Source organism: Lepidochelys olivacea, assembly GCF_965140295.1.
Source record: "Lepidochelys olivacea isolate rLepOli2 genome assembly, chromosome: 2".
NCBI lineage: Eukaryota > Metazoa > Chordata > Testudines > Cheloniidae > Lepidochelys > Lepidochelys olivacea.
In genome coordinates, this window is record NC_140412.1 from 257,934,147 (window position 1) to 257,959,466 (window position 25,320).

General features: G+C 42.9%; 1 protein-coding gene across 3 annotated transcripts in view; it reads left to right on the forward strand.

Moving 5' to 3' along the window:
* The window catches only part of TTC21A (tetratricopeptide repeat domain 21A), a 60,359-nt gene extending 44,930 nt beyond the window's left edge, over positions 1-15,429 (forward strand). For 2 of the 3 annotated variants that reach the window (XM_084620045.1, XM_084620046.1), the window contains 8 exons: positions 206-287; positions 781-931; positions 3,642-3,803; positions 4,337-4,532; positions 6,425-6,649; positions 7,291-7,411; positions 14,468-14,535; positions 14,620-15,429. In XM_084620045.1, coding sequence (XP_084476171.1) covers positions 206-287; positions 781-931; positions 3,642-3,803; positions 4,337-4,532; positions 6,425-6,649; positions 7,291-7,411; positions 14,468-14,535; positions 14,620-14,697 — 1,083 coding nt within the window. In that variant the 3' untranslated portion in view covers positions 14,698-15,429. Of the gene's footprint in view, positions 1-205; positions 288-780; positions 932-3,641; positions 3,804-4,279; positions 4,533-6,424; positions 6,650-7,290; positions 7,412-14,467; positions 14,536-14,619 lie in introns of those variants that run through there. The other variant, XM_084620047.1, reaches the window with a different exon arrangement.
* Positions 15,430-25,320: the final 9,891 nt, after the last annotated feature.

Consider the following 25,320-nt stretch of genomic DNA (forward strand, 5'->3'; position numbering starts at 1 on the left):
TAGTGCATAGTTATTTTATTGCATATTTCATATTTTCACTTGGTACATTGTTTAATGCTAGTTCATGCTCAGCTGTTTTTAAAACATATCCTTTTTTGGTTGTCAGGACTATTTTCAGAAGGATTAAAATAACTTTTACATTTCTGGTTCTTTTCAAGGAATTCAACTCAGTCACTTTTAATGCAGTTTTTTTCTGCTCTGTTAGATGATGGCAGACCTCATGTTTAGAAAACAGAAGTATGAACAAGCTATAAATCTTCACCAAAATGTTCTGGATAAAGCACCAGGTATCTACTTTTAAATAAGGTGGAGTTTTTTTAGATTCACCCTATTTTTAAAAGGTTAACTAATGAAAATATGTGACAACTCTGTTGTCTTAATTTCATCTATAAGACTTCCAAGTAGCATGTTCTGTTCATTAAAAGGAGCTTCTGTAGTCCCACAACACTTAAAGGAACAAGATGAATGGGTCTGAAGCTTTGGGATGGAGACTATGCCTTGGCACTTCAGAAGAACAGGAAAAGTTGGTGGGGATTGGGTTCTCTTGTGTGTCTTTGAAGCTCTGCCATTTTCCCTTTTGAAAGCCTTAGTCTCTTCCCAGCTTTGAATCCTCCAGGCATCATTGTAGTACCCTACTGATAGCTGCCTACAGCAAAACATGGCCTTTTTTCACATTTTAAACTAAAGTGTAAGCTTAACATGAATTCGGATAGCCTGAGTTTTTTCAATACAAAGGTAAAGTTTACTTTCTTACTTTGTTACATTGTTATGTCATTTTAGATAACTTCTCCGTCATGGAAAGGTTAATAGATTTGCTAAGAAGAAGTGGTAAGCTTGATAAAGCTACATATTTCTTTGAAATGGCTAATAAAAAGTCAACTCGAGTACTTTTGGAGCCTGGTTATAACTACTGCAAAGGACTTTACTGCTGGTAATTTGTACTGAGTAGTCTTTAGCAATGTTATAGATACCCTGATGAATAAGGCTATGCAACCCCTGTATAGCTTATGTGTGCTGTTTCAGGTTCATTTTGAGAACTGCGCCCTGCAATTTGGTTTGGAAGAACTGGAAGTGAACCAGCATCTCAGGTTTGCTGGGAAGTTAAAGTTCTAATACAAATTCAATTTTCTACTGGGCTCAAGGCTTTTTGTGGGAGAGGGCAATGTTGGAATAGAAAAAGAAACTCAGGTGAACATAGGAAAGTAGTTGGTTGTATGTAAGAACCTGAATAGAATAGAACAAAGTCAGTTGACTTGAATATATCAGACTCAGTACAAGAGAGTTGAGGTTTGATTGTAAATATTTTACATGGCTCTAAAACCAAGGAGTGAAATCTGGCCCCTTTGATGTCAATGGCAGAAGTCCCATAGACTTCAGTGAGGCCAGGATTTCACCCAAGATATTTGGATATAATACATTAAACTTCATGTTCTGAGGGTCAAATAATGAAGAATAGTTTCTGCTTTATATAACCCCTTTTCATTTGGGGATCTCAAAGCACTTTCCAAACATGTGAGCCCCACAAAGCACCTCAGATAGATATTTTACTTGTTTCACAGATTGATAAATCAAAGCAGCACTTAGCCTCCTTACCTTGAGGTCTGTCTCTACTTGAAAATGTGACTCTAAAAATGGCATTGCAGGGTTCCATATATACTATGTTTCAGTGATTCAAGTATCAAACTAGCACAAGTCAAAAGATGTTTTTCTACTAACTGTTAGCCCTGCAGACTTAATCTGGGATCTGGCCGATCAAGCTGGGTTCTTTCCTTCTCATGAATAATAAAGGTTCCATAGGCCGAAATGCTCCTTGTTCACATCTGTGAAAATGTACTGTAGTCAAATTATACCCTCAGTAATATCTGTGCATCCTGATTATCAGAAGGGCGTTCCACAGGTGTAATTGATTGGAACTTAACAAATGTGTTGATGCACAAGTTGGAATACAATGCAAAACTGACTTACTCTTAGCTGTGATGGCTTTGTAGTGCTAAAAGGAAAAAGGCAATAAAAATACTTACTCTGTAGATATCATCTGTGGAGGATTTTCAGTTCCTGGGTCTTGGCTTCTTAATATGATTGTGGTGGAATTTACCTACCTCTCAAGATTTTTTGACCATCATGGACAGCAGTAACAGGGTAGGGCATGAGCCAGGCCCCCTACTAACTGTTGTGCGCTACTCCTTCCCAAGTAAAAATGCTGCCCACCAGTTATTCCAGTCAGCAGTCAGCAAAGGAGGTCCTATTCTTTATTCTGTATAGATTCATATTCCACACTCATCATGGTAGTATCTGACCACCTTCCAGTAGTGCATAAATAAGGTTAAGATTTTGTCACAGATATTTTTAGTAAAGTCACGGACAGGTCACAGGCAATAAAGAAAAATTAACGGAAGCCTGTGACCTGTCTGTGACTTTTACTAAAAATATCCATGACAAAATGGGGAGCTCAGCTGTGGGGTCCCCACACCACCCCGCAGCAGCAAGGCAGCTGCAGGGGCCTGCTTGGAGCCGGGGCTCCCACCACCTTGGGGGACTTGGAGCTCCGGGGCCCCCCACTGCCTGTGGCAGCCGGGAGCTGCAAGGTACCCCTGCCACCCACAAGCTCCAGGGTAACCCCACGGCAGCTGGGAGCTCTGGGGTCCTCCCACTGCTGTTGGCAGGGGGACCCTGCAGCTCCCGTCTGCTGCGGGCTGAGGTCACTGGAAGTCATGGATTCTGTGACTTCTGTGACCGCCGTGAAAAAATCGTGAAAAAATTGACTAACATCTTGTATTCTCCCCTAGGGGGAGAATTTTGAGCTCAGTGGAGCGTTTTGTTTCGTTAGGATTTTGTTTCTGGTATTTTTGTTTGTTCATTTTTTAAGTGTACATGGTCTGTGCAACCTCTAGCATTCCAAGATTCCAGCAATGCTCACTGAGGCCCCAGTTCAAGTATGCACCCCTATTCAGGAAAGAATTTAAACACATGCTTAAATCCCACTGAAGTCAATGAGATTAAATATATGCTTAAAGTTAAGCATATGCTCAAGTGGTTTCCTGAAAACGAATTTATTTAAGCACTTTCTTAAGTGCTTTCTTGAACTGACTATCTTTTAACTTCCCTTTCCTTCACTTTCCTTTTCCTTCATGTTAGGTCTGGTATGGTTGCTATATAATTGAGGCCTTTGCCAGACTCTGATAATATTAGCAAAGAACAGAACCACAACCACATTTAAATAATATATTCATATAACATTTTATATTTATGTGGCTTTCTGTACCGTTAGTTTGATTTTACATTAATATATCAAAAAAAGACAAACACATACAGGAAAACAGGAATATCATTCATAGAACAATAAGTAATAAGAATCAGTATACATTACAGTAAAAGAATCGTCACACACAAGAATATCAGTACACTATAAAGTAAACTAAACAAGTATCTGGTGCAGATTATGCACTTTTTTATTCCTATTTTTCATAGAATCCATATGTAGAAATGTTCTGTACGTATAACCAATATTACAAGATTTTTCCACGCTGACAAAGGCCTTTTTCATTAGTGCTTTTATGTATATAAATATGGAAATGTTATTGTTAAGATTGATGATCACCCTACACTCTTGCAACTGCATATTACGTATTCTCTCCAAACAGGCACATGGGACAGCCCAATCAGGCACTGAAATATTTCAACAAAGCTCGAAAGGATAGTGACTGGGGCCAGAGAGCCATCAACAATATGATTCAGATCTGCCTAAATCCTGATAATGAGATAATAGGAGGAGAAGTGTTTGAAAGCCTCAATGAAGAGAACAGGTAAAAGAGAAACCCAACACTTATGGAAACAGTTTGTAATAGAGATATGTAATAGAATATCAAATTCATTTTCCATTATATGTCTAAGACTAGCATAAAGCTCTGGTAATTTCTTTCCCCGCTACATGTGTAAAGAGAGGCTAAACACAGTATTTCAGTTCAGCTGTGCACTCTATGCTATAGTCACTAACAGAAAATAGAAACATTTGCCATATTTGTAGGTTTAAAAAGAAGGAGATGAATTTTAATGTTCGTGGAAAATATTGGACTGAGAGACCTGGAGGCTGAAGGCCTGTATTTAGACACAGAATAGATACATGGGGAGTCGCAGTTTAAGGTGCTTCAGCTCTGGTCTGGAAGGGACAATAGTCTGTAATCTAATATGTGTGAATTATGAGGTATTTAGAAGAAGAAATGCAAATCTGCTCTGTTAAATATGGTGCTATTAGAATTAAAAGATATTGCTTTATCATTAGACAGGATTTGACACTCTAGGAATCATCATGTATGATGTTCAATGATAATTTTAACAGTAACTTAAAAGAGAAGAGAGAATCTGAGCAACATGGGATACGCACAGCTGAGAAACTGCTTAAAGAGTTTTATCCTCACTCACAAAAGGGACAAAATCAGATGAAGATGTTACAGAACTGCTGTCTGGTGGCCACAAAAGACAAAGTTAATGTGGAGAAAGCCCTCAGTGTATTTGTAGAAATGGCTCAAAATGAGGTAAGAAAATTCTTCAATTCCATCTTAGGTTCCCTTCTGTTGTAAAATGCTAATAGATAACATTTTGGTTTTTACTAGGAGTATTTTCAATTGAGTGGCCACCCATTTTCTCCATAATTTTAAAACGATAAGAGCTTTGAAATTAATTTAATAGGCATAATAAGGTGTTACTGTTTAATGTGTGTTTTGTTATTTCCTTGTTAAAGGATCAGTAAGAGAGAGAAAACTGCAAGCTGCAACATCAGCAGGATAGAGATGAAGCTGTAGGATGTCTGCTTAACTTTCTTTTTGTTGTCATTCTGCCAGCATCACTGTACTTTGATCTCAGAAGGAACCGTTTCTACAAAGTCAGTGGTTGAAATCCTAGCCTCACTGAAGTAACAGAGTTTTTCCCATTGACTTCAATAGAGGCAGGATTTTACCCAAAGTTTTGAAAACTTAATGGACTAAATTTTCAAAAGGATATGTTTTATTTGCAAATTGTGGAAAAATAGCTAGTCACTCTTAATAGATGTACAATTGTACAGGCTTTTCAACAACTGGTACTCAGTAGCAAAGCTGCTACAGCCAGAATGGAAATAAGTGGTAGTAGGATATATATTGTACTTTCAACATAGTCTGGAGTTAAGTCAGATCAAGTTATTCTTAATATTATGAAAAGAATATAGCTAAGGTTTTTTCATTTTCATTGATGAATGCTTTAATTATATGAAGTGCATGATTAAATTTGGATTATTGAGGTTTTGGCTAATTAAGGGAATTTTCATTGTAGTCAACTAAGTGTTGGGAACAGGAGTTTGATCCTACATGCTGCTGAGCACTTCGGTCCTAATCAAGTGAATTATTTATGACCTGCTTAATTGTAAACAAATCAGTACTCTTATTGACTTCCCATGCATGCTTAAAGTTTGCTAAATAGGAGGTAAAATGCTCAGCACTTTGCAGAATTGAGCCCCAGACCCTGGTTTGGTTCACAAAGCGCTTTGGATAGTTGGGGGTTGGATAGTCAAAGTTGTGCTGTACTGCACTGCACAACTGTGTTAGCACACTCTGACAACACCCAGCTCCAAGGGACTGCATCATTGCAGTCGTGTGTTTGCTGCCATGGCCTCCTAGGATATGGAATGTTTTTCCCCTTGGTATTTTCTATACTCACTTTTAAGAAAAAACTGAAAACTCTTCTTTTTCAAAGGTTGTTTTTTATTGTGACCACCGTTGGCCTTCATATGTAGAACATTTTCCTTTTACCTTCCTAGCTTTCTGGTTTTGAGTTTACCATTTTGTTTGTTTTTCATTATATTAGTGGGGGGGGTTCTGTTTTGTACTGTGCTTTGTTATTGTACACACCCATCCTAGGTGCTTTCATGGGGACAAAGAGGGGACATTCTTTGTAAACATATTAGAATGTCATAGTTAAATTTGAGGTAGTTTGTTTTTAACAATTACCTTGTCACCCCAAATACCAATACCCCTAGGACCTCAGTTTTACAGTAGGATCCACACATGGATCTTGAGTGTGCTTGGAGTCCCATTGACTTCTCATTCTTAATCATCATCATAATAAAATACTTAACTCTCATATAATGCTTTCATCTGTAGATCCATCTACACTGTATGATCATAATGGTCTGTCTAAATGGATTCAGTTGCAAGTATTGGGGTATTAGATTGTCATCTCTAATTGTTTATGGCAGACTAGATAACATAAGGGAAATACTAAAGTTTATTTAACAGTCTCTTGACAACCATGTTGTTTTTAATAATCCAAATGAAATTTGGTTTAACAATGAAAGCTGTTAACTTTTAAAGTAAGACAATAAAACCAGTAATGTTTCTAGACCTTGGAAAGAGTGTAATGTTTAAACAATAGTATTTCTGCTTTTATTTCTTAGAGGGAAAATGTTCCAGCTATTTTGGCAATGGCCCAAGCCTATATGATTCTAAAACAGACTCCCAAGGCCAGAACCCAGCTAAAACGGTTAGCCAAAGCTAACTGGACTTTGTCTGATGCTGAAGAGTTAGAAAAAAGTTGGATGTTATTGTCTGATATATACTGCAAAAGCGGAAAGTATGATCTTGCAACTGAACAACTGAAACGCTGCTTACAATATAATAAGGTGAGAGGAAAAGGAGGTGTTTACAAGGAGATCTTGAAAGGTCAGAAAACATTGTGACCGGTTAGGGATTTGAACACAAATAGAGTTTTTCATTAATAGCCATTTACAATAACCCCAAAAGTCACAGCTGTAATTTAGAACCTGATCTACAATAAAAGTAGGTAATGGATAATAATTAATTTAATGATAGTTAATGGCAAAATCTTCATCACATTGAAATTGGTGAGAGTTTCATTATTGATTTTACTATTGTGACCCTAAACACACCCACACACACAGAGACAGTTAATGCAACATTAAGGTTGCACATTTTAAATCACAAAAAGCCAGGAAATGCAAAAGTTAAGCTCACAATGGTAATGTTAACTTGGTCATGTTGCACATTCTGTGTTTTAGTACACATCTTGTTATTATCTTAAGAATAAAACATCAAGCTATACATTTAACAAAAAAAACAGATATAGGAAACAGTGCAATTTTACATTTATATTTCAATGGAAAATATAATTTGAGCCCTGTATTTACAATCTTGATCACAATTTAAATTCACTAAGATATGAAAAATCAATGCTGTTATGACATTTGGGTATGCTAAGTATTCTCAATAATGATGTAACATTTTGTGGTTTTGGTTTTTTTAGTCTTGTTCAAAAGCTTATGAATATATGGGTTTTATCATGGAGAAAGAACAGGCCTATAAGGATGCTGCAACTAATTATGAATTAGCTTGGAAATACAGTAATCAAGCAAATCCTGCTGTTGGTGAGTTGAGAAAGTACTGTTCTAGCTCAAGTTCCACCTGAATATCATCCAGCACATTTATTCCTGAAAGTGTAACAAATTGTGATGATGATATAGATGCTTCTGCCCCCAGTTACACCTATGCAACCAAACTGAAGATAGTGGTGTTACAGAGGTGTAACTAAGGGCAGCATTTGATCCAGAATGCTGTTAAGAGTTTATTGACAGCTAGTTTTAATATTGCATAATAGTGTAAGAACAGTGAAAATCTGTAGAAGGGTTAAGTACAAAATAGTTGCATGTAGAGGAGTGCAAAAGAGATCCATGTAGAGATGGAGGTATTAGCATATTTGGAAAAGATTTCTTATAAGTTGAAAGACTGAAAGGAAGAATCCCTCTTGGTTTCCAGACCTACTGCATATGACTAATGAAAGTTATACACTTTGGGCCAGATCCTGGGCTGCTCATGAGGTGAGTGAAAAGGTAGCTTTAAGACATCTTTTCTCTCTCTCATTCCACAAGTCACCATATACTGGCTCAGTCCCCCAATACAATGTATATTATACCAGTAGCTCACAGCCCCATTGAGTTGTTCCAGCAGCTGAAATCACTAAAGCATAGGGATATATCAGCCATTCCCCTTTTCCCTGGCCACACACTCTATTCCAGGGGCTGAGAAGCTTGTGATATTGGGGCCACTATGCTGGGTTCTCACCACTAGAGGATTCCCTACTAGCTCTTTAAGATGGATTTAAGGCTGTTTTGCACACTATAGGACATGGCTTGAGACTGCAAAGTTCTCCAAATCTTGCAGGATCCAGTCCTCCTTCTTCGAGTGTTTGCTCATGTCCATTCCATGTTAGGTGTGTGCTCACCACATGCACCGGTGCCGGAAGTTTTCCCCTCAGTGGTATCTGTAGGGGACTGGCTCTGGTGCCCCCTACCCTCAGTTCCTTCTTACCTCCAGTGCCAGTGCTGGAAAGTTCCTTTGCTTCGGCAAACCTTTCCTTCTCTAGAAACTGTTTGTTGCGAACTTTCTATCATAAATAGTTATATCATTTAGTATTAGTTCCCTTAGTGTGTTTTTAGTTAGTGTACCAGATGGGACCTAGCCTTGGGATGGGGCATGACCCAGTCCCCGGGTTTTAAGAACTGTGACCGTTATAGGAAAACTATACTGGTCAGTGATCCACACATTAGTTATTTAAGGTATTTAGGGGAGTCTCCTATTAGTGTCAGGTGTCACATCTGCAGGAGCTTTAAGCCTGGCATGAAGAAAGAGTGGGACATCCAACTTAAAGCACTCCTTATGGAGTCGGCACTGACACCGGCACTGGAGCAGCCGAAATCTGACTCCGTGCTCAGCACCGTGGCTTTGGGCGGAGCGCCCTGCTGGTGCCGTCATCCACCTCCCCAGCACCGGCTAGTAAGAAGAGGAAGACTGGGAGAGGTCGGTCTCCTGCTCACAAGGACAAGGAGAGGGCAGGAGGCAAGCCTAGACCCACAAAGTGCGGCTCATCACCTCCAAGTGGGAGTCAGGCCGCAGGTTCTGTTGAGCGGGTTAGCCCATCCTGGGACGCGCCCACTATCCCGGATAGCAGCATGGGAGTCTGGCACCTGGCGATGCCGTTGACCCCAGAGGCCCTGCAGGTGGCACAGGATATCTTGTCCCTCCTAGTGCTGCTAACACCGGTAACGGCAGCTCCCAAATCAAGGGGTAAGTCTGCCTTTGGACCACCCCCTCAGTCCCTGTCAGTGTGGCACTGCTTGTCACCCCAGGGAGCATCCTGCCAGCGCTCACCCGCACAGAGCCACTGCGCCTTGGATGTAGGGCTGCCTACTAGTCAGAGCCCTCAGCGCCAGTCTCCGGATTCTGGCTATTGTTCTGCGGGCTCTAAGAATCTGAGTCTGGCAAGGTGGTGTAGACCTACCAAGGCATGCACAACCCTGCGACCCCAGTACCCGGGAGCATTGTAGCAGCTCCCCTTTGAAAGCCTCCATTGGGATTCTCAGTACCGGGAGCGTTGTAGCAGCTCCTCTTCAGATCAATGCTGCTTCTGTGAAATCCTCCATCGGGATTCTCAGTACCGGTCACCAGCCTACCGACATAGGTCGCCGTGCCTGTGTCAACACTCATCATCATGGCATCGGTCATGCTCTTGCTCCTGCTCTGTAATTCAGCACTGGTCAGGAAGTGTTCAGCGTAGATTTCTGGGGTACTGTTGTGGATCCGCTGAATGCCAATGCCAGTCATCGGGATCTCGACACAGTAGGTTGTCGCCCGCGTAAAGATCCCACTCGGAGCATGACAGTGGGCACAGCTGGAACCGAGACAGCTGGTTGGCCTTGGTAAAGTCCTGGTCTCCAGAACATGGCCCTCCATCCCTGGGCTCAGAGTTGGACCAGGAACCCCTGCAGGTGGGTCAAGATCCTCCACTGGCGGCACCAGTCCTTCCTGCGGCACTGGCGGGACTATCTTGGCCCCAGGGCCAATGGCCTATGCCATGGCACCCTTGAAACCCGTGGGGGTTCCTGCAGCCATCCCAAGGGCATAAATTGGTGTCAGGAGGCTCCGACAAGCCCTCTGCTATGGTCTCCTGCCTGCCTGAGACAGAGGCCACCATGCCTGGGACACCGCATATGCAACAACTGGGGGACGAAGGCCTGGCTGAGCAGGTCACAGAGGTCATGATGTCTGCTGCACCTGCATCATCCTCATCATCCCCTGATGAGGACATCATGGGGCTTCCACCTACGGTCCCCCAGGACGATGCCAAAGGTGGGTAGCCTCGAGCTTGGGGCTAGAAACCAAGAAGCTGGAGGAGCCCTCGGACACCCTCTTCAACATCTTCAACTTGGCAGCCCTGGCTAGACTCGCACTGCCAGTACATGAGGGGGTGGCCAAGATTACCAAAGCCCTCTGACCCTCTCATCGCTAACCCCAGTTTCCAAGTGTGTGGAGTGCAAGTACTATGTGCCTGCAAGAGGGTATGAATACCTTTATACCCACCTTGCCCCGAACTCATTAGTGGTGTCTGCAGTCAAAGAGCAGGAAAGGCAGGGACAACCGGGGGCTACTCCCAAAAATAAAGAGGTAAAGAAACTGGATCTTTTTGGGAGGAAGGTTTATTCATCATCAAGCCTTCAGCTGAGGGTGGCGAATCATGAGCCATAACAATGAGGAGGGCAGCATGGCTGCAGTCCTCAGGCTTGTCATTAGAGGTCCAACAGTCCATCCAGGACCTCCCCTTCAATGGCCAAGCTCTGTTTGCGGAGAAAACAGATGACAAGCTGCATGGGCTAAGGGACTCACGCAACACACTCAAAACCCTGGGCCTGTACACCCCAGGGCAGCAGAGGAAGCAGTTTAAGCCGCAACCTCCCCACCAGCAGCGTAGCCAGCCTAGGCAGGATTCCTTCCAGAAAAAGGGCCAGGGCTACAAACACCGTCAGGGCCAGCAGCTCTCTACCTCGTCACAGGCTGGCTCTTCCTGCTCCCAGCAGGGGTCAAAGTGGGTATTTTGAGGGTGCACCCAAGGGCGACATTCCAGCCACTGTCCTGTATCCTGCCCCTCTCCACTTCTCCAACCACCTTTATTTTTTCCTCCCAGCCTGGGCCTCTATAACTTCAGACTATTGGGTCCTCAATACTGTGGTGCAGGGCTATACCCTTCAATTTGTTTCTACCCCCTCCTCCCTCCCCGTCCCTCTTCAGCTACCCCCTCACAAGAGTTTACTGCCTCAGGAGGTGCAGGGCCTGCTGCAGGTGGGAGCCATGGAAGAAGTCCTCCTAGACCTCAGGGGCAAGGGGTTCTACTCCCGTTACAATACTTTCTGATCCCGAAGGCCAAAGGGGGCCTAAGGCCCATCCTGGAGCTGCAAAACCCCAACAAGTATCTCAAGAGGTTGAAGTTCCGCATGGTCTCCCTGGCCTCCATCATCCCCTCCCTGGATCCAGGAGACTGGTATGCTGCGCTTGACTTGAAGGATACATATTTTCATATAGTGATCTTTCAAGGACACAGACACTTCCTCCACTTCCCGGTGGGATTCGCACACTTCCAGTTCGCAGTGCTTCCCTTTGGCCTGGCAACGGCACCAAGGGTGTTTACAAAATGCATGTCAATGGTGGCGGCTTACCTCAGGCGTTGGGTTATCCTGATCTACCTGTACGTCAACAACTGACTGGTCAAGGGTCACTCCAGGTACTAGGTCCAAATCCAGGACACTGTCAAGATGCTGCTGACCACATGCAGGAGGCTAGGCCTGTTGATAAATGAGGAAAATCAACATTAGTCCCTGTACAAAGAATAGAGTTTATCGGAGCGGTCCTTGACTCCACCAGGGCAAAGGTGTTTCTACCACACAACAGGTTCCAGATGATGGGGGACCTCATTGCCGGTGTTTCTGCGTTTCCTCTCATGATGGCCCGGATATGCCCATTGCTGCTGGGCCACGTGGTGGCATGCACGTCCGCCATCCGCCGTGCAAGGCTCTGGATGCAACCTCACCAGCAGTGGCTGGCTACGGTCTATGCCCCATCCAGGGATCACCTGGACAAGGTCATCACCATCCCACCGGAAGTACTCATTGCAGTGGTGAACCAACCCCGGAGCAGACCTCAATGGCGTCCTGTTCAATAGCCCGCGACCTTCGGTATCACTGATATCCAACGACTCAGACCTCGGCTGGGGAGCGCACCTCGGCGCGATGTGGACACAAGGCATGTGATCCGCAGAGGAGATGACGTTGCATATAAATGTCAAAGAGCTCAAGGCAGTTTGCCAAGCCTGCGCGGTTTTTCTCCCAGCCGAGTGGTTTGAGTCCTGACGGCCTCAATGTTTTACATCTAGAGGTAAGAGGGAGTGCGCTCATCGGCCCTTTGTCAAGAGGCACTCTGCCTATGGGATTTCTGCATTCAGCATGCGATCCGCCTGGAAGCCTGTCACCTTCCCAGCATCAGGAACATGCTGTCAGATCACCGTAGCAGATCCTTCTTTTTTCACAAGTGGTCGCGCCACTCAGAAGTGGTCCAGATACTTTTCCAGAGGTGGAGAACTCCCCGAGTAGACCTGTTTGCCACCAGGCAGAACAACGTTTACTCCCTGCAGGGCCTCAGCAAGGATGCTCTCTCGGACGCCTTTCTCCTGTCCTGGTCAGGATTCCTGATGTACGTGTTCCTGCTCGTCAACAGAGTCCTGTCAAAAATCAAAAGGGACAAGGCTCGAGTCATGATCGCCCTGGCATGGGCACGCCAACTTTGGTTCAGCACGCTGTTGGATATGGCAGTAGCCTCCCTGTGGCCGCTGCCCAACCGCCCAGACCTTCTCTCGCAAGATCATGGTCACCTCCTGCACCCCAACTTCACCTTTTTTGAAAGTAGAAAACCCTCCACTAACGCGACTTACCTGGCGAAGTGGACAAGGTTCTCCCACTGGGCGTCTGAGCATAGTGTCTCCCCGACGCACTCTTCTCTGTAGTCCATTTTGGAATATCTGCTCCTTCTGAAGAATCGGGGCCTGGCCCTCTCTTCTATCAAGGTTCATCTGGCTGCCATCTTGACTTTTCAGCCGTCAATCCAGGGTAAATCGGTGTTCTCGCATGAGATGTCAGTCAGGTTCTTGAAGGGCCTTGAAAGGCTCTTCCCTCCCATTAGGGATCCTGTCCCACAATGGGACCTCAATCTGATTCTCTCCAGACTCACGGGTCCGCCCTTTGAACCCTTAGGCTCTTATTCCCTTTCCCACCTCTCACGGAAAGTTGCCTTCCTTGTGGCAGTGACGTTGGCTAGACGAGTGTTGGAGATTAAAGCCCTGACCTCGGAACTGCCGTATATGGTCTTCTGCAAGGACAAGGTACAGCTGAGACCCCATCCAGCATTCCTGCTGAAGGTGGTGTCTTCCTTCCATATCAACCACGACATATCAACCATATCTTCCTCACGGTGTTCTATCCTAAGCCTCACAAGACCAGAGAGGAGAGGTGATTGCACACCTTGGACGTTCATCGTGCCTTAGCGTTTTACCTGGAGCGCACTAAGCCCTTTCATATGTCAACATAGCTCTTCATCGCGACAGCAGACAGGATGAAGAACCTTTCCATGTCTTCTCAGAGTATTTCCAACTGGATCACCTCCTGCATCCGGACCTGTTATGAGTTGGCACAGGTCCAACCTCTTCCTCTAGTGAAGGCCCACTCAAAGAGAGTGCAAGCGTCCTCAGCGGCCTTCCTGGCACATGTCCCCATCCAGGACATTTGCAGAGCCATGACGTGGTCTTTGGTTCACATGTTTACGGCACACTACGCCATCACCCAGCAGGCCAAAGATGATGCTGGGTTCAGCAGAGCTGTGTTACAAGCTACACGTCCATGAACTCCTACCCGCTTCCGTTGGTACTGCTTGGGAGTCACCTAACGTGGAATGGGACATGAGCAAGCACTCAAAGAAGAAAAGCCAGTTACCTTTTCCATAACTGGTGTTCTTTGAGATCTGTTGCTCATGTCCATTCCATGACCCGCCCTTCTTCCCTGCTGTTGGAGTTCTGACAAGAAGGAGCTGAGGGTGGGGGGAGCTGGTGGCGCTCCTTATACTTCAGCATACGCACGCCACTCTAGAGGGCGCCAGAGCTGGTCCCCTACGGATACCACTGAGGGAAAAACTTCCAGCACCAGTGCATGTGGCGAGCACACACACCTAACATGGAATGGACATGAGCAACACATCCTGAAGAACACCAGTTATGGAAAAGGTAACTGTTTTTACTGCAAGCTGAGTTAGGTCCAAAGGGTGTATAAACCCTGTCTACTTACCAGGGACATTTCTTTTAAGGACTTCTGACTTTTCATTTTGCTAACATCATGCATAAATTAATCCAGTTAAAATGCCCTTGTAGAAAATATTTGCACCACAAGTTATAAGTAAATTATTTTGATGCAATTCTATTATATCATATTTTAACATGAGTTCATCAGAGTTATTTGCCTGAAGTGCTATTTAATAAATGTTAAGTCTTAAGACTATCTGTAGTTTTTGTATTCAAATCCAATGAAATCACAACTTTTCCATCCCTTCTGCAGGTTTCAAACTTGCTTTCAATTACCTGAAAGATAAGAAATATGTGGAGGCAATAGAAGTTTGTCATGATGTAAGTTCTACAGAAAACTTTTAATTATATAATGAAATAGATTGTTCCTAATTTATTGATTTTCCATCTTTTCTTTTTCACTAGGTTTTGAGGATATGCCCAAGTTACCCAAAAATTAGAGAAGAGATTTTGGAAAAGGCTCAAGCAGCTCTCAAACCCTAGAAATAAAAGTCTTGATAATATGAAATGCTTTGATATCAGAAATATGTCAATAAGCACTAGAAATAAAAACATATTGAAAGTAAAGATTATTATGCATTTTAGATGTTCCAATTAGTACAAAACTCAGCCTTGCCTCTTTGCAGAGAGTACGCTGCTGAAACTTGTGGAAATGAACAGCTATTAAGACTCAGGCATGGCCATTAGACTTTGTATATGGACTGACAAAGGAGAATTGTAAATTCAGCAGAAGAGTGTATCCTCTTTATCTTATCTACATTATTTACTGGATTCAGTTTAAAAGAAAATAGAGTGGGCCTGATTCTCATTTTTAATAAGGCCCCTTTCTATCGTTCTGTCAGAGTGAAGGAGTCTTAAAGTGAGAGTTAAACTATGTTTACATATACTTTAAGGCCCCTTTACCCTGTCAGAGTGGTGTAAAGAGGCTTTACTGTAAATGGGATTCAGGCTCAATATATTTAATTTACAATATATCCAAGTACTTTAAAAAATATTTTAAGTACAGAGTTTAGGAAAATTTTGAAGGTTCCCATTATGGCATGCCTGTGGGACTCACTTGCCTAGTGAATGTAATATTTAAAGTTCTTTTCAAAGAAGTGTGTATCTCTGTATGTATTAACTCTATAGTGTTTACCCAATGACTGGTTATTCAGATCAGACACCACTTTAGTGTTTTATCAGCAAATGTGGTTTAGACATTTATATTAATAAGACTAAGCCATCCTTTTGAAAAAAAATCTATTAATCTATGCTTTTAAAAAATGAATTAGGTTTGAACTTTATTTTAAAGCTTCTTCATGCATTTATTTTATTTTACTTTTTTAGTCACTTAATGAGAATTCATTTTAAATATATATATTTTTAGATATTATGTAATTTTTCTCCACAACTTACTCTAATTCAGGAGGAGCATTGGCTGCAAGAGAGAGAAATGTCATTTTTATTCACAGCTTCTTCAAATAATCAAACAATTCAGATCAGTTATATTGAAATAAATAATTCATCCTCCAACAATAAAAGCAGAAGGCGGGACAAGGAAAAGTAATTTGTCCCTTTTCCTTGGTTTATTGATGATTGAGACCAATATATAAAGTAAATTAAACTGATTAAAGTTTTGTCTGTCTTCACTATTATGTATCAACAAACTCTTTTTGCTTATGTAGTTATAGGGTTCTGTTAGAGGTGGATAAACTCATCTTGCGTAATTTGGATCCAACTTTAATATTGAGTTTGAAAGTTCAAACCAAGCTTGACTGATTGTGAGTTTGCATTCCACTTAGATGAGCCTGTGAGAAGAGGGTGCAGAGAAAGAAACTTGAATGAAAAATGAAATGCCAAATGTAGGTTACTTATGTAACTCTAGCTTTTGGCAGGGATCTTCTCTCACTAATACATAATTCTGGATCTGATTTAGGAAAGCAGGTAAACATGTGTTTAAGTTCATCCCTATCAGGACAACACTTAAGCATGTTTAATTCTAGCACGATTAAAGTTAAGTATGTGTTTTAAGTGCTATCTTGAATAGAGACGCTTTACTGAGTTGGGGCCATAAAGAAGGAGAGGAAACAAAGCTTTTACTGCAACATAGAAAAGAGTCTGAACTGCAAAGTTCAAATTCAGACTTTTTGTTCTGTCCATTTTATATTGAGAGGTTTTCTGTGATTATTGGAGTTGGATGTGAGGTTTCCCAAGGTCTGGGGGTATTTGGATCCAAGGTTTTGATTTGAACTTATCTCTAATTGTAGATTATGTACCAATACACTATATCTACTAAAAAAGAAAAGGTGTACTTGTGGAACCTTAGAGACTAACCAATTTATTTGAGCATGAGCTCACGAAAGCTTATGCTCAAATAAATTGGTTAGTCTCTAAGCTGCCACAAGTCCTCCTTTTCTTTTTGTGAATACAGACTAACACAGCTGCTACTCTGAAATATATCTACTAAGAAATTAATGTAATTGACAAAAAATGGTTCATAATGTTGGTAAACTTCAACTAAGAATTATGTATTGAATTATACACAGTAACTACAATGAAGTTATTTTTCATGCACATTGTAACTGTACTGTAAATATAGTCTAGTAAATGTATAGGACTTTGTGGCACATACAAATATCAAAACTACAGTATAGTTATCATGAAATTCATATATCTACAGTATATTAGATGAATGAACTTCAACTTTGGTTTTCTGAATCTTTGTAAACAAATTGTTCAAGACCTACAAAATCTCAAACTCTATTGTGTTCACCCCAGGCTAGTATTTACAGTATTGCATAAGTTATGTTCTATATTTTGATGAGTAGAATTTGACAGCATGGAACTTGTGATGCCCTGGAAATATCCTTTCCATATTCCTGGCCATGAATTTGGCACTAGTGAAGTAGAGACATGCCCCAGAAAATCAATTGCAGGTTTTATTGGAGCCATGGTGTGTGATAAGTATCAGGGGGTAGCCATGTTAGTCTGTATCCACAAAAACAACAAGGAGTCCGGTGGCACCTTAAAGACTAACAGATTTATTTGGGCATAAGCTTTGGTGGGTAAAAACTCCACTTCTTCATATGCATGGAGTGAAAATTACAGATGCAGACATAAATATACTGACACATGAACAGAAGGGAGTTACCTCAAAAGTGGAGAACCAGTGTTGACAGGGCCAATTCAATCAGGGTGGATGTAGTCCACTCCCAATAATAGATGAGGAGCTGTCAATTCCAGAAGAGGCAAAGCTGCTTTTGTAATGAGCCAGCCACTCCCAGTCCCTATTCAAGCCCTGATTAATGGTGTTAAATTTACAAATGAATTTTAGTTCTGCTGTTTCTCTTTGAAGTCTGTTTCTGAATTTTTTTTTGTTCAAGTATAGCTACTTTCAAATCTGTTACAGAATGCCCAGGAAGATTAAAGTGTTCTCCTACTCGCTTTTGTATGTTACCATTCCTGATGTCCGATTTGCGTCCATTTATTCTTTTATGTAGGGACCGTCCGGTTTGGCCAATGTACATGGCAGAGGGGCATTGCTGGCACATGATGGCATATATCACGTTAGTAGATGTGCAGGTGAATGAGCCTCTGATGGTGTGGCTGATGTGGTTGGGTCCTCTGATGGTGTCGCTAGAGTAGATATGGGGACAGAGTAGGCAACGAGGTTTGCTCCAGGGATTGGTTCCTGGGTTAGTGTTTCTGTGGTGTGGTGTGTAGTTGCTGGTGAGTATTTGCTTCAGGTTGGGGGGCTGTCTGTAAGCGAGGACTGGCCTGTCTCCCAAGGTGTGGGAGAGTGAGGGGTCGTTCTCCAGGATAGGTTGCAGATTGTTGATGATGCATGATGGAACAGAACACTGTGAGGTTGCTTAGCTCTCTGTAGATGTCTGGGAAAGCTGCTAGTTCTTCCCCTTAATTCTTCAGTGAAAAATCCTCTTCCTGAGCCTACATCTTGTATCTCATAACGGCGAGGCAAGTGGCGAGCTAAGGCTACCCCTTCCTATGCAAAAGGTTCTTGTTTTACTTCTCTTTTCCGGCCACACTCATCCTGTTTGGAGTCTCACCCACTTGCTCCATCTAGATTGTGAACTCTTGTGGGGCCAGGATTGGGTTCTTACTACTTGTTTTTACAGCAATTAGTCCCATGGGGCTCTGGTCTCTGTTTGGAGCCCATAGGCTTTACTACAATACAATACAATACAAACAGTCTTTCACATTCCCCTTCAGCGCCTTCATTCTGCCAGTGACACCAGTCTCCAGGCTTTTTTTCCTTCCCCCATTATTGACTTTATAACTTCTTCCATGCAACCCTGTGACCAGGGTCCTAGTGGGGAGTCAGCTCTGGTCACTCAGGGTGAACTGCAAAGAATGGGGCAGCCAAGCTCCAAAAAGCTGGTGGATATTCCAATACTTAGATTTACCAAGCCAGCATAAAGTAGCTTCTTTATTACTTCACTGGTTACTCAGAAGTCCAAACACCACAGTTCCCTTAAAGTGATCCAGCCTCAGGCCTCCATCCAGGTACCCATGTCAAATATGATGAAAATTTCTGTAAATCTTATTTCATCATATAAAAGAAAAGGTTCTACCAATCCCAAAGGATCGGACACATCACCTCCCAGGTTAATGAATGTTTCAGATCTTACCCAAAGACACACTACAGCCAATTCTTATGAACTAAACTAAAATTTATTTAAAAACAAAAGAGAGAGAGTATGGTTAAAAGATCAATATACATACAGAAATTAGTTCAATTCATTGAGCTTCAGATTCACAGCAGAGACGGTGAACTTTGTAGTTGCAAAGAGTTCCTTTAGAATTCAGTTCATGGGTCATAGTCAAATGTCCAAATCTCATATTCAGGGCATACCAGCATAAATGGGACCTCAGTCTTATGACTCAAACTTCCCCTGATGAAGTCTAAGCAGACCTGAGATGACAGAATCAGGACCCAAGGATCTTTTATGCAATTTCATGTCTTTTGACAAGTTGGAATTCCTCAGAGAACAAAAGGTAATTAGGGTGACTTTGAAAAAGGTCCATCACGGGTACTTAGCTATATGAATTAACGTAAGGCCATTTGCTTGTTCCTCCATCATTCGCAGTACATTTCAAAGAGAGATGAATACTGAGATATCCCATGTTTACAATTAATTTACATGATAGGATGTTCTTTTGACCTCTGAATGATCAGAATACAGCATAGACAGGGACTGTTGATTTTGTCAACTTTTTGTCCACCCTACTCATACATATGTAAATACACAAAACCACAAACATTATCTCCCCACAGGTCTTTTAAGGGTTATTTATTTTGCAGGATGTTTAACCCTTTCTAGCCATGTGTCACAAACCACGTGTGCATGGAACAAATTTCCTAGTGCATTAGTTCCACTTCCTCTCTTCATTCAGATACCTCCTCAAGATTCATTTTTTTCACAAGTCCAATAGGTATAGCACAGAACAGAAATCAGACAGTCCTTCAAGAGCTCCACCCTAAAACAGCTAAAGCAGAGGAATGCTGCAAACAGCTGTAGTTCATCAGCAGTGTAATTTATTTCTCCTTTGGTATTACAACATGACATTACATCAAAGCAATTCAGCTGAAAAATGCATATGATACTCTGTGTATTACTGTAAAGTACAGATTATGGACAAACAAGCTAAACAACATGATATTCAAAAGCAAAATATACAAACAACAGTATTTTTCAACCCTGGGAACAAGCACTACCCTTTTGAATAACAAATTAGCAACAGAAACGAAGTGAGTTTGCCAGGCCTAACAAAAATAGGCACTGACTCTGTGGGTGCTCTGGGGCTCAAGCACCCATGCGGCGGGGGGGGGGGGCGGATGAATAGTGGGTGCTCAACACCCAGGAGCCAGAGCTTGCATGTGGAATGTGATGAGTTCTGTGTTGCTAACAACTTCTGCCTGTGGGGCAGGGAGTTTGTTTATAAACAGAGGCAGGGTGAAAAGATAACAAAAAGCTTGTCATTAAATTAAGAATCATTAGATGATCCTGAAAGCATTCCCTGGCACTCCAGTTAAAAGATAGGAATAAATGGTCCATTTTCAGAATGGAGAGAAGTAAATAGTGGTGTACCCTGAGGGGCTTGTACTGGTCTGGGACCAGTGCTTGTTCAACATATTCATAAATGATCTGCAAAAAGGGGTGAACAGTGAGGTGGCAAAGGTTGCAGATGATACAAAATTACTCTAGATAGCTAAGTCCAAAACAGACTGCAAAGAATTACAAAGGATTTCACAAATCTGGGTGACTTGGCAACAAAATGGCAGATGAAATTCAATGTTAAATGCAAAGTAATGCACTTGGCAAAATACAATCCCAACTATACATATAAAATGATGGGTTTCAGAGTAACAGCCATGTTAGTCTGTATTCGCAAAAAGAAAAGGAGAACTTGAGGCACCTTAGAGACTAACCAGTTTATTTGAGCATAAGCTTTCGTGAGCTACAGCTCACTTCTTCCGATGAAGTGAGCTGTAGCTCACGAAAGCTTATGCTCAAATAAATTGGTTAGTCTCTAAGGTGCCACAAGTACTCCTTTTCTTTTTATATAAAATGATGGTGTCTAAATTAGCTGTTACCCATCAAGAAAGAGATCTTGGAGTCATTTGTAGTACTCTGGAAGCACTATGTTTCCAGAGTACTGCAAATTCATAAGAATCCTTCTCACTGTGCCTGTATTATCCTGAACTCATTCTCCAGCTTCAGAAGGCTTAAAAATTACCTCCAGTCATCAATGGGACAGAAGCAACTGAATAATGTAGATACTGAATAATGTAGCTGTTCTTAACGTGCCTCAAAACAATACCAGGGAACCTAGATGTAAATAATATTGCTGACAGTTTCATCCAGAAAGCTACAATGAAACATAATGTCTTTAAACTGGGACACTAATGAAGACAGTTTGTAGGTGATTGCAATGATTTTAATATACTGTACTTCATGATAATGTAATTATTAGGGCTGTCAAGTGATTAAAAAAATTAATTGTGATTAATCACACTGTTAATAATAGAATACCATTTATTTAAATATTTTGGATGTTTTCTACATTTTCAAATATATTAATTTCAATTTCAACACAGAATACAAAGTGCACTGTGCTCACTTTATATTTATTTTTGATTACAAATATTTGCAATGTAAAAAATCCCAAAGAAATAGTATTTTTCAATTCACCTAATAAAGTACTGTAATGCAATCTCTTTATCCTGAAAGTTGAATTTACAAATGTAAAATTAAGTACAAAAAACCTGCATTCAACAATAAAATAATGCACATTATTTTGTTTTTGAGTGCGGTTATGTAACAAAAAAGAAATCTACATTTGTAAGTTGCACATTCACGACAAAGAGATTGCACTAGGGTACTTGTATAGGTGAACTGCAAAATACTATTTCTTTTGTTTATCATTTTACATTGCAAATATTTGTAATAAAAAATAATATACACTTGGATTTCAATTACAACACAGAATACAATATATATGAAAATGTAGAAAAACATCCAAAACATTGAATGAGTTTCAATTGGTATTCTATTGTTTAACAGTGCGAGTAGAAGAGCAGTCCCTTAGCCTTAGAGTAGCTGTTATCAGTTAATTTACATACAGATTGTGGACACTTAAGTCATTAGGTGCTTGGAGGCCTCCACCACCTGCCCCAGGCCACGGGGCATGCCGCAGGCCCACGGCTTCAAGGCTTACGCCACGTGCCGCAAACCTATGCCAGTTAGTGTCCCCCATGACTCGTGTCTACGTTGCCTGGGGGATGGACATCAAACTGAAAGGTATAGGATTTGCAAGGCATTTAAGCCCAAGGACAAGAAAGAGATTTTCACCTAAAGCAACAGTTGATGGAGGCTGCATTGCAGCAGCCGGGCCTGGAGCACCCGATTCCAGCTCAGGCTTTCTCGCTGCGTAGCCGTCGAGAGACCTGGCACCGGCTAAGCACTGTAAACTGTCGGCCCTGGAGCACCAGGCTAGGCCCTGGCACCAATCGTCCTCCCTGGTGCGGCCCCCGGCGCAGCCTAAAGGAAGGTGTGGTCATTCCCCCACAGGAGGCTGGCGCCTCCCAAGGCCCCGAGAGCCGACAAGAGCGGGAAGGCCGCGGTACCGGTGCTGACGCAGGCGGTCCTGGCAGCACAAGCCCCACCGAGCCCAGACCTAAGTGAGCTCAGTGTGGACGATGGGCTCGAGGGCATAACGGATCAGCCCTCCACGCCTGGCACCTTTGAGGCTGCAAAGGACCTCGTTGAGCTGTCAGCGGTGAGCCCTCTCCGGTATGGGGAGAACCCTCCGGCGCCCATGCCTCAGGTGCCGTTGAGGGGTAAGCCGGCAATGGTGTGCCACTTGAGGACGCTGTCCCGGCAACGCTCCCGGAGTTGGTCCCGGTTGAGCTCCAACTCTGCAGACTTGCACTTGCCAGCAGCCCAGAAGGAGGTTGCGGCACCGGCAGCGGGTCGACGTGAAGAAGCGCTGTAGCCAGACAGCCAGCCCCCCCCCCCCCTCAGACCAGCATTGCTGGAAACACAGGAGGAAGCCGGAACAGGGCACTTAACATATATTCCAGCACAGCCTTTGAAGCTGTGAAAGCACAGGTGTGCTGCTACAATGTGCCTCTGGGAACAGATACAACGATTAAGCTCACAGCAGGCAGAGGCCCTGGGACAGACATGGCTCTTAGCCCCTACTAAATAGCGTGATGCACTCAACCCAACATCCTAGGTGGGAAAATATTTACCCTGATAAAAGAAATGTCCAGTAGTCGACACTTATTGTTTCTCTCCCTTGCAAGTGTAAACTACTCTTGTGAGAGCTGGCGTCTCCCCGACAGACCAGCCTCAATTTGGCATAAGAAAGGAGAAAGAGAATAAAGGAGTACAGAGGTATAAGTAGGGGACCTACAGCACCATGATTTTTGAGTGCTTTTCACTATCTATCTGCTGGTCAGATAAGTGACAGCCTCCCAAGGCTTCTGCAGCTAAGAAGGTCCCTACGCCTTGTCCCTTATTCGTCTTTCCGTGGAATTGAGTGACCGATCCTGGCTTGGCACCGCTGGAATCGAGAGATGCAAGGAGGGTAAGAAGCACCCACACCTGATCTCCTACCTTTAGTGTACACATATTTTGAAATAGAGCTCTATACTTTGTTTTCTTTCTTTGGGATTGTGGCTTCAGTTTTGTAACTTGTTTGTGTGTGTAACATCTCTACATTTAAATAAGTAGGCACTAGCAATTTTGTAACCACATGATTAGAATCTAACTTAATAAATTTTGGTAACCATTTATGCATAAGCCTGACTTGTTTTCTCTGGTTTACTGTAAAGCAGCCAACACAATTAAAGAACCTCAGCCGTTTTGGCTCTAAAGCCTGGCCATTAGGTGAGAGTACTAAGAGCCTAGCGTTGAGTTGTGCCGCCTCCACGGGGCAAACTCTTGGGGCACCTGTCAGTCAATCCTGGCTGCCCGCTGCGAAGGAGCTCTGAGCTCTAGCAGTTAAAGTCACGGGTGGTTAGGACCTTGGGGCATCTGTCAGCCTAGCCCGGGCTGCCCGCCGCGAAGGGACAGTGCGTCCTAGCGGTTAAAGTCACGGATGGTATCAACGGGCATAGCTGGCACCTCACCAAACATCCTTGGCCGTCGGCTAACAGAAATTGGCGTCACGAACAGGATTGTGATATAGGCTGCACTACAGTAACACAATGAAACCAGTCATGATAAACACCACAGAATTCCCTGAGCTAGAGAAAAGTTTGACCCAAGAGGGATGGGGAAATCCTCTGTGGAGCAAAGAACTGCTGGAGAAATATTGGGGAAAACCAGCAGAGATCTGGCAGCATTTCTGTAACTGGAGAACTGCCTGCAAGATGAAGAAAGGGAAAGGAAAAGGTGCTTGTATATGGCTGCTTACTAACATTTGGCAAGCTGCCTGTAAGGATTATCATAGTCTGGCAATAGAATTTAATAGGCTACAGAAGGAAAGGGACACACTGCGCCAGGAATGCCAGAATTTAGATACCAGAGTAAGAACACTGAATAGGGATATGGAACATCTTCAGAAAAGATTACTTCCCTTAATTGAGAAAGAAGGGATAGAACGAAGGGAAAAGCTGGAGACTAAAACACGCAGTATCAACCGGGCTAAAGTTGAGACTGCTCTCTGGCTAGACCCTGAGGAATGGGATGGAGACATTTGGGATTCAGCAGATGAGTCCCCCTCCTCTGAGGAGGAAGGTCCCTCTGTAAAATTAAGACCAGCTATCACACATCACAAATCAGAAGAACATGAGGAAAATTTGAGTGGGGCAGAGCTGGATGAAGAAGGGGATGACAATTATCCATCCACCTCTTCAAAAACAAAGAAGGGAGGTAAAAAGGGAAAAGGGAGTAAAGCTCCAACACACTTTACCAAAATTACCACCTGCCAATATACTCCCATGGAGATAAAAACAATCCAGGGAGATTTTGCTAAAAAGCCCGAGGAAGGTATAATAGAGTGGCTGGTCCGCCTCTGGGGCACTGGGGGTGGATATATACGCCTGACAGCCCAAGAAACTGAGCGCCTTAACTTAGGTGCAGGAATATTCCTGGAACACTCAGAGGGGAACACCCCTAAAACACTTTGGTCTCTGGCTTGTCGATGGGCAAGAGGTATTTACCCAGCAGACCGAGATGAACCCACAGTAATGCACTGGACCAACACAGATGAGGTAAAAACAGCTCTATTAACTGTGGCTGTCATTAGCATGCTTGGCCAAAACCCTCAAGAGTCAGCCTATGAAAGCCCATGGGAGGGTCAGGTAGATGTAGATGATCTCAGACCCCTGCTTAAGGGAGTTCCGAGTAACCACAGGGCTATGGCACTGTCCCTTAGATCAGAAGCTGCAGCACATAACAGTACCTTTCGGGTACTGCTAAACCTTCTGGTGTCATACTTTAGAGAATTCGGAGACATCAGAGCACTGACAGGCAAAGCTAAGATGCGTTCCCTTCAGGGAAACAAGGGGGCACCATCTAAAGGACATAAAAACAAGCGAGAGCCAACCCAGGAGGAAAAGGAGCTTAGAGCCAAGTTGTGGAGACAATGTCTGGC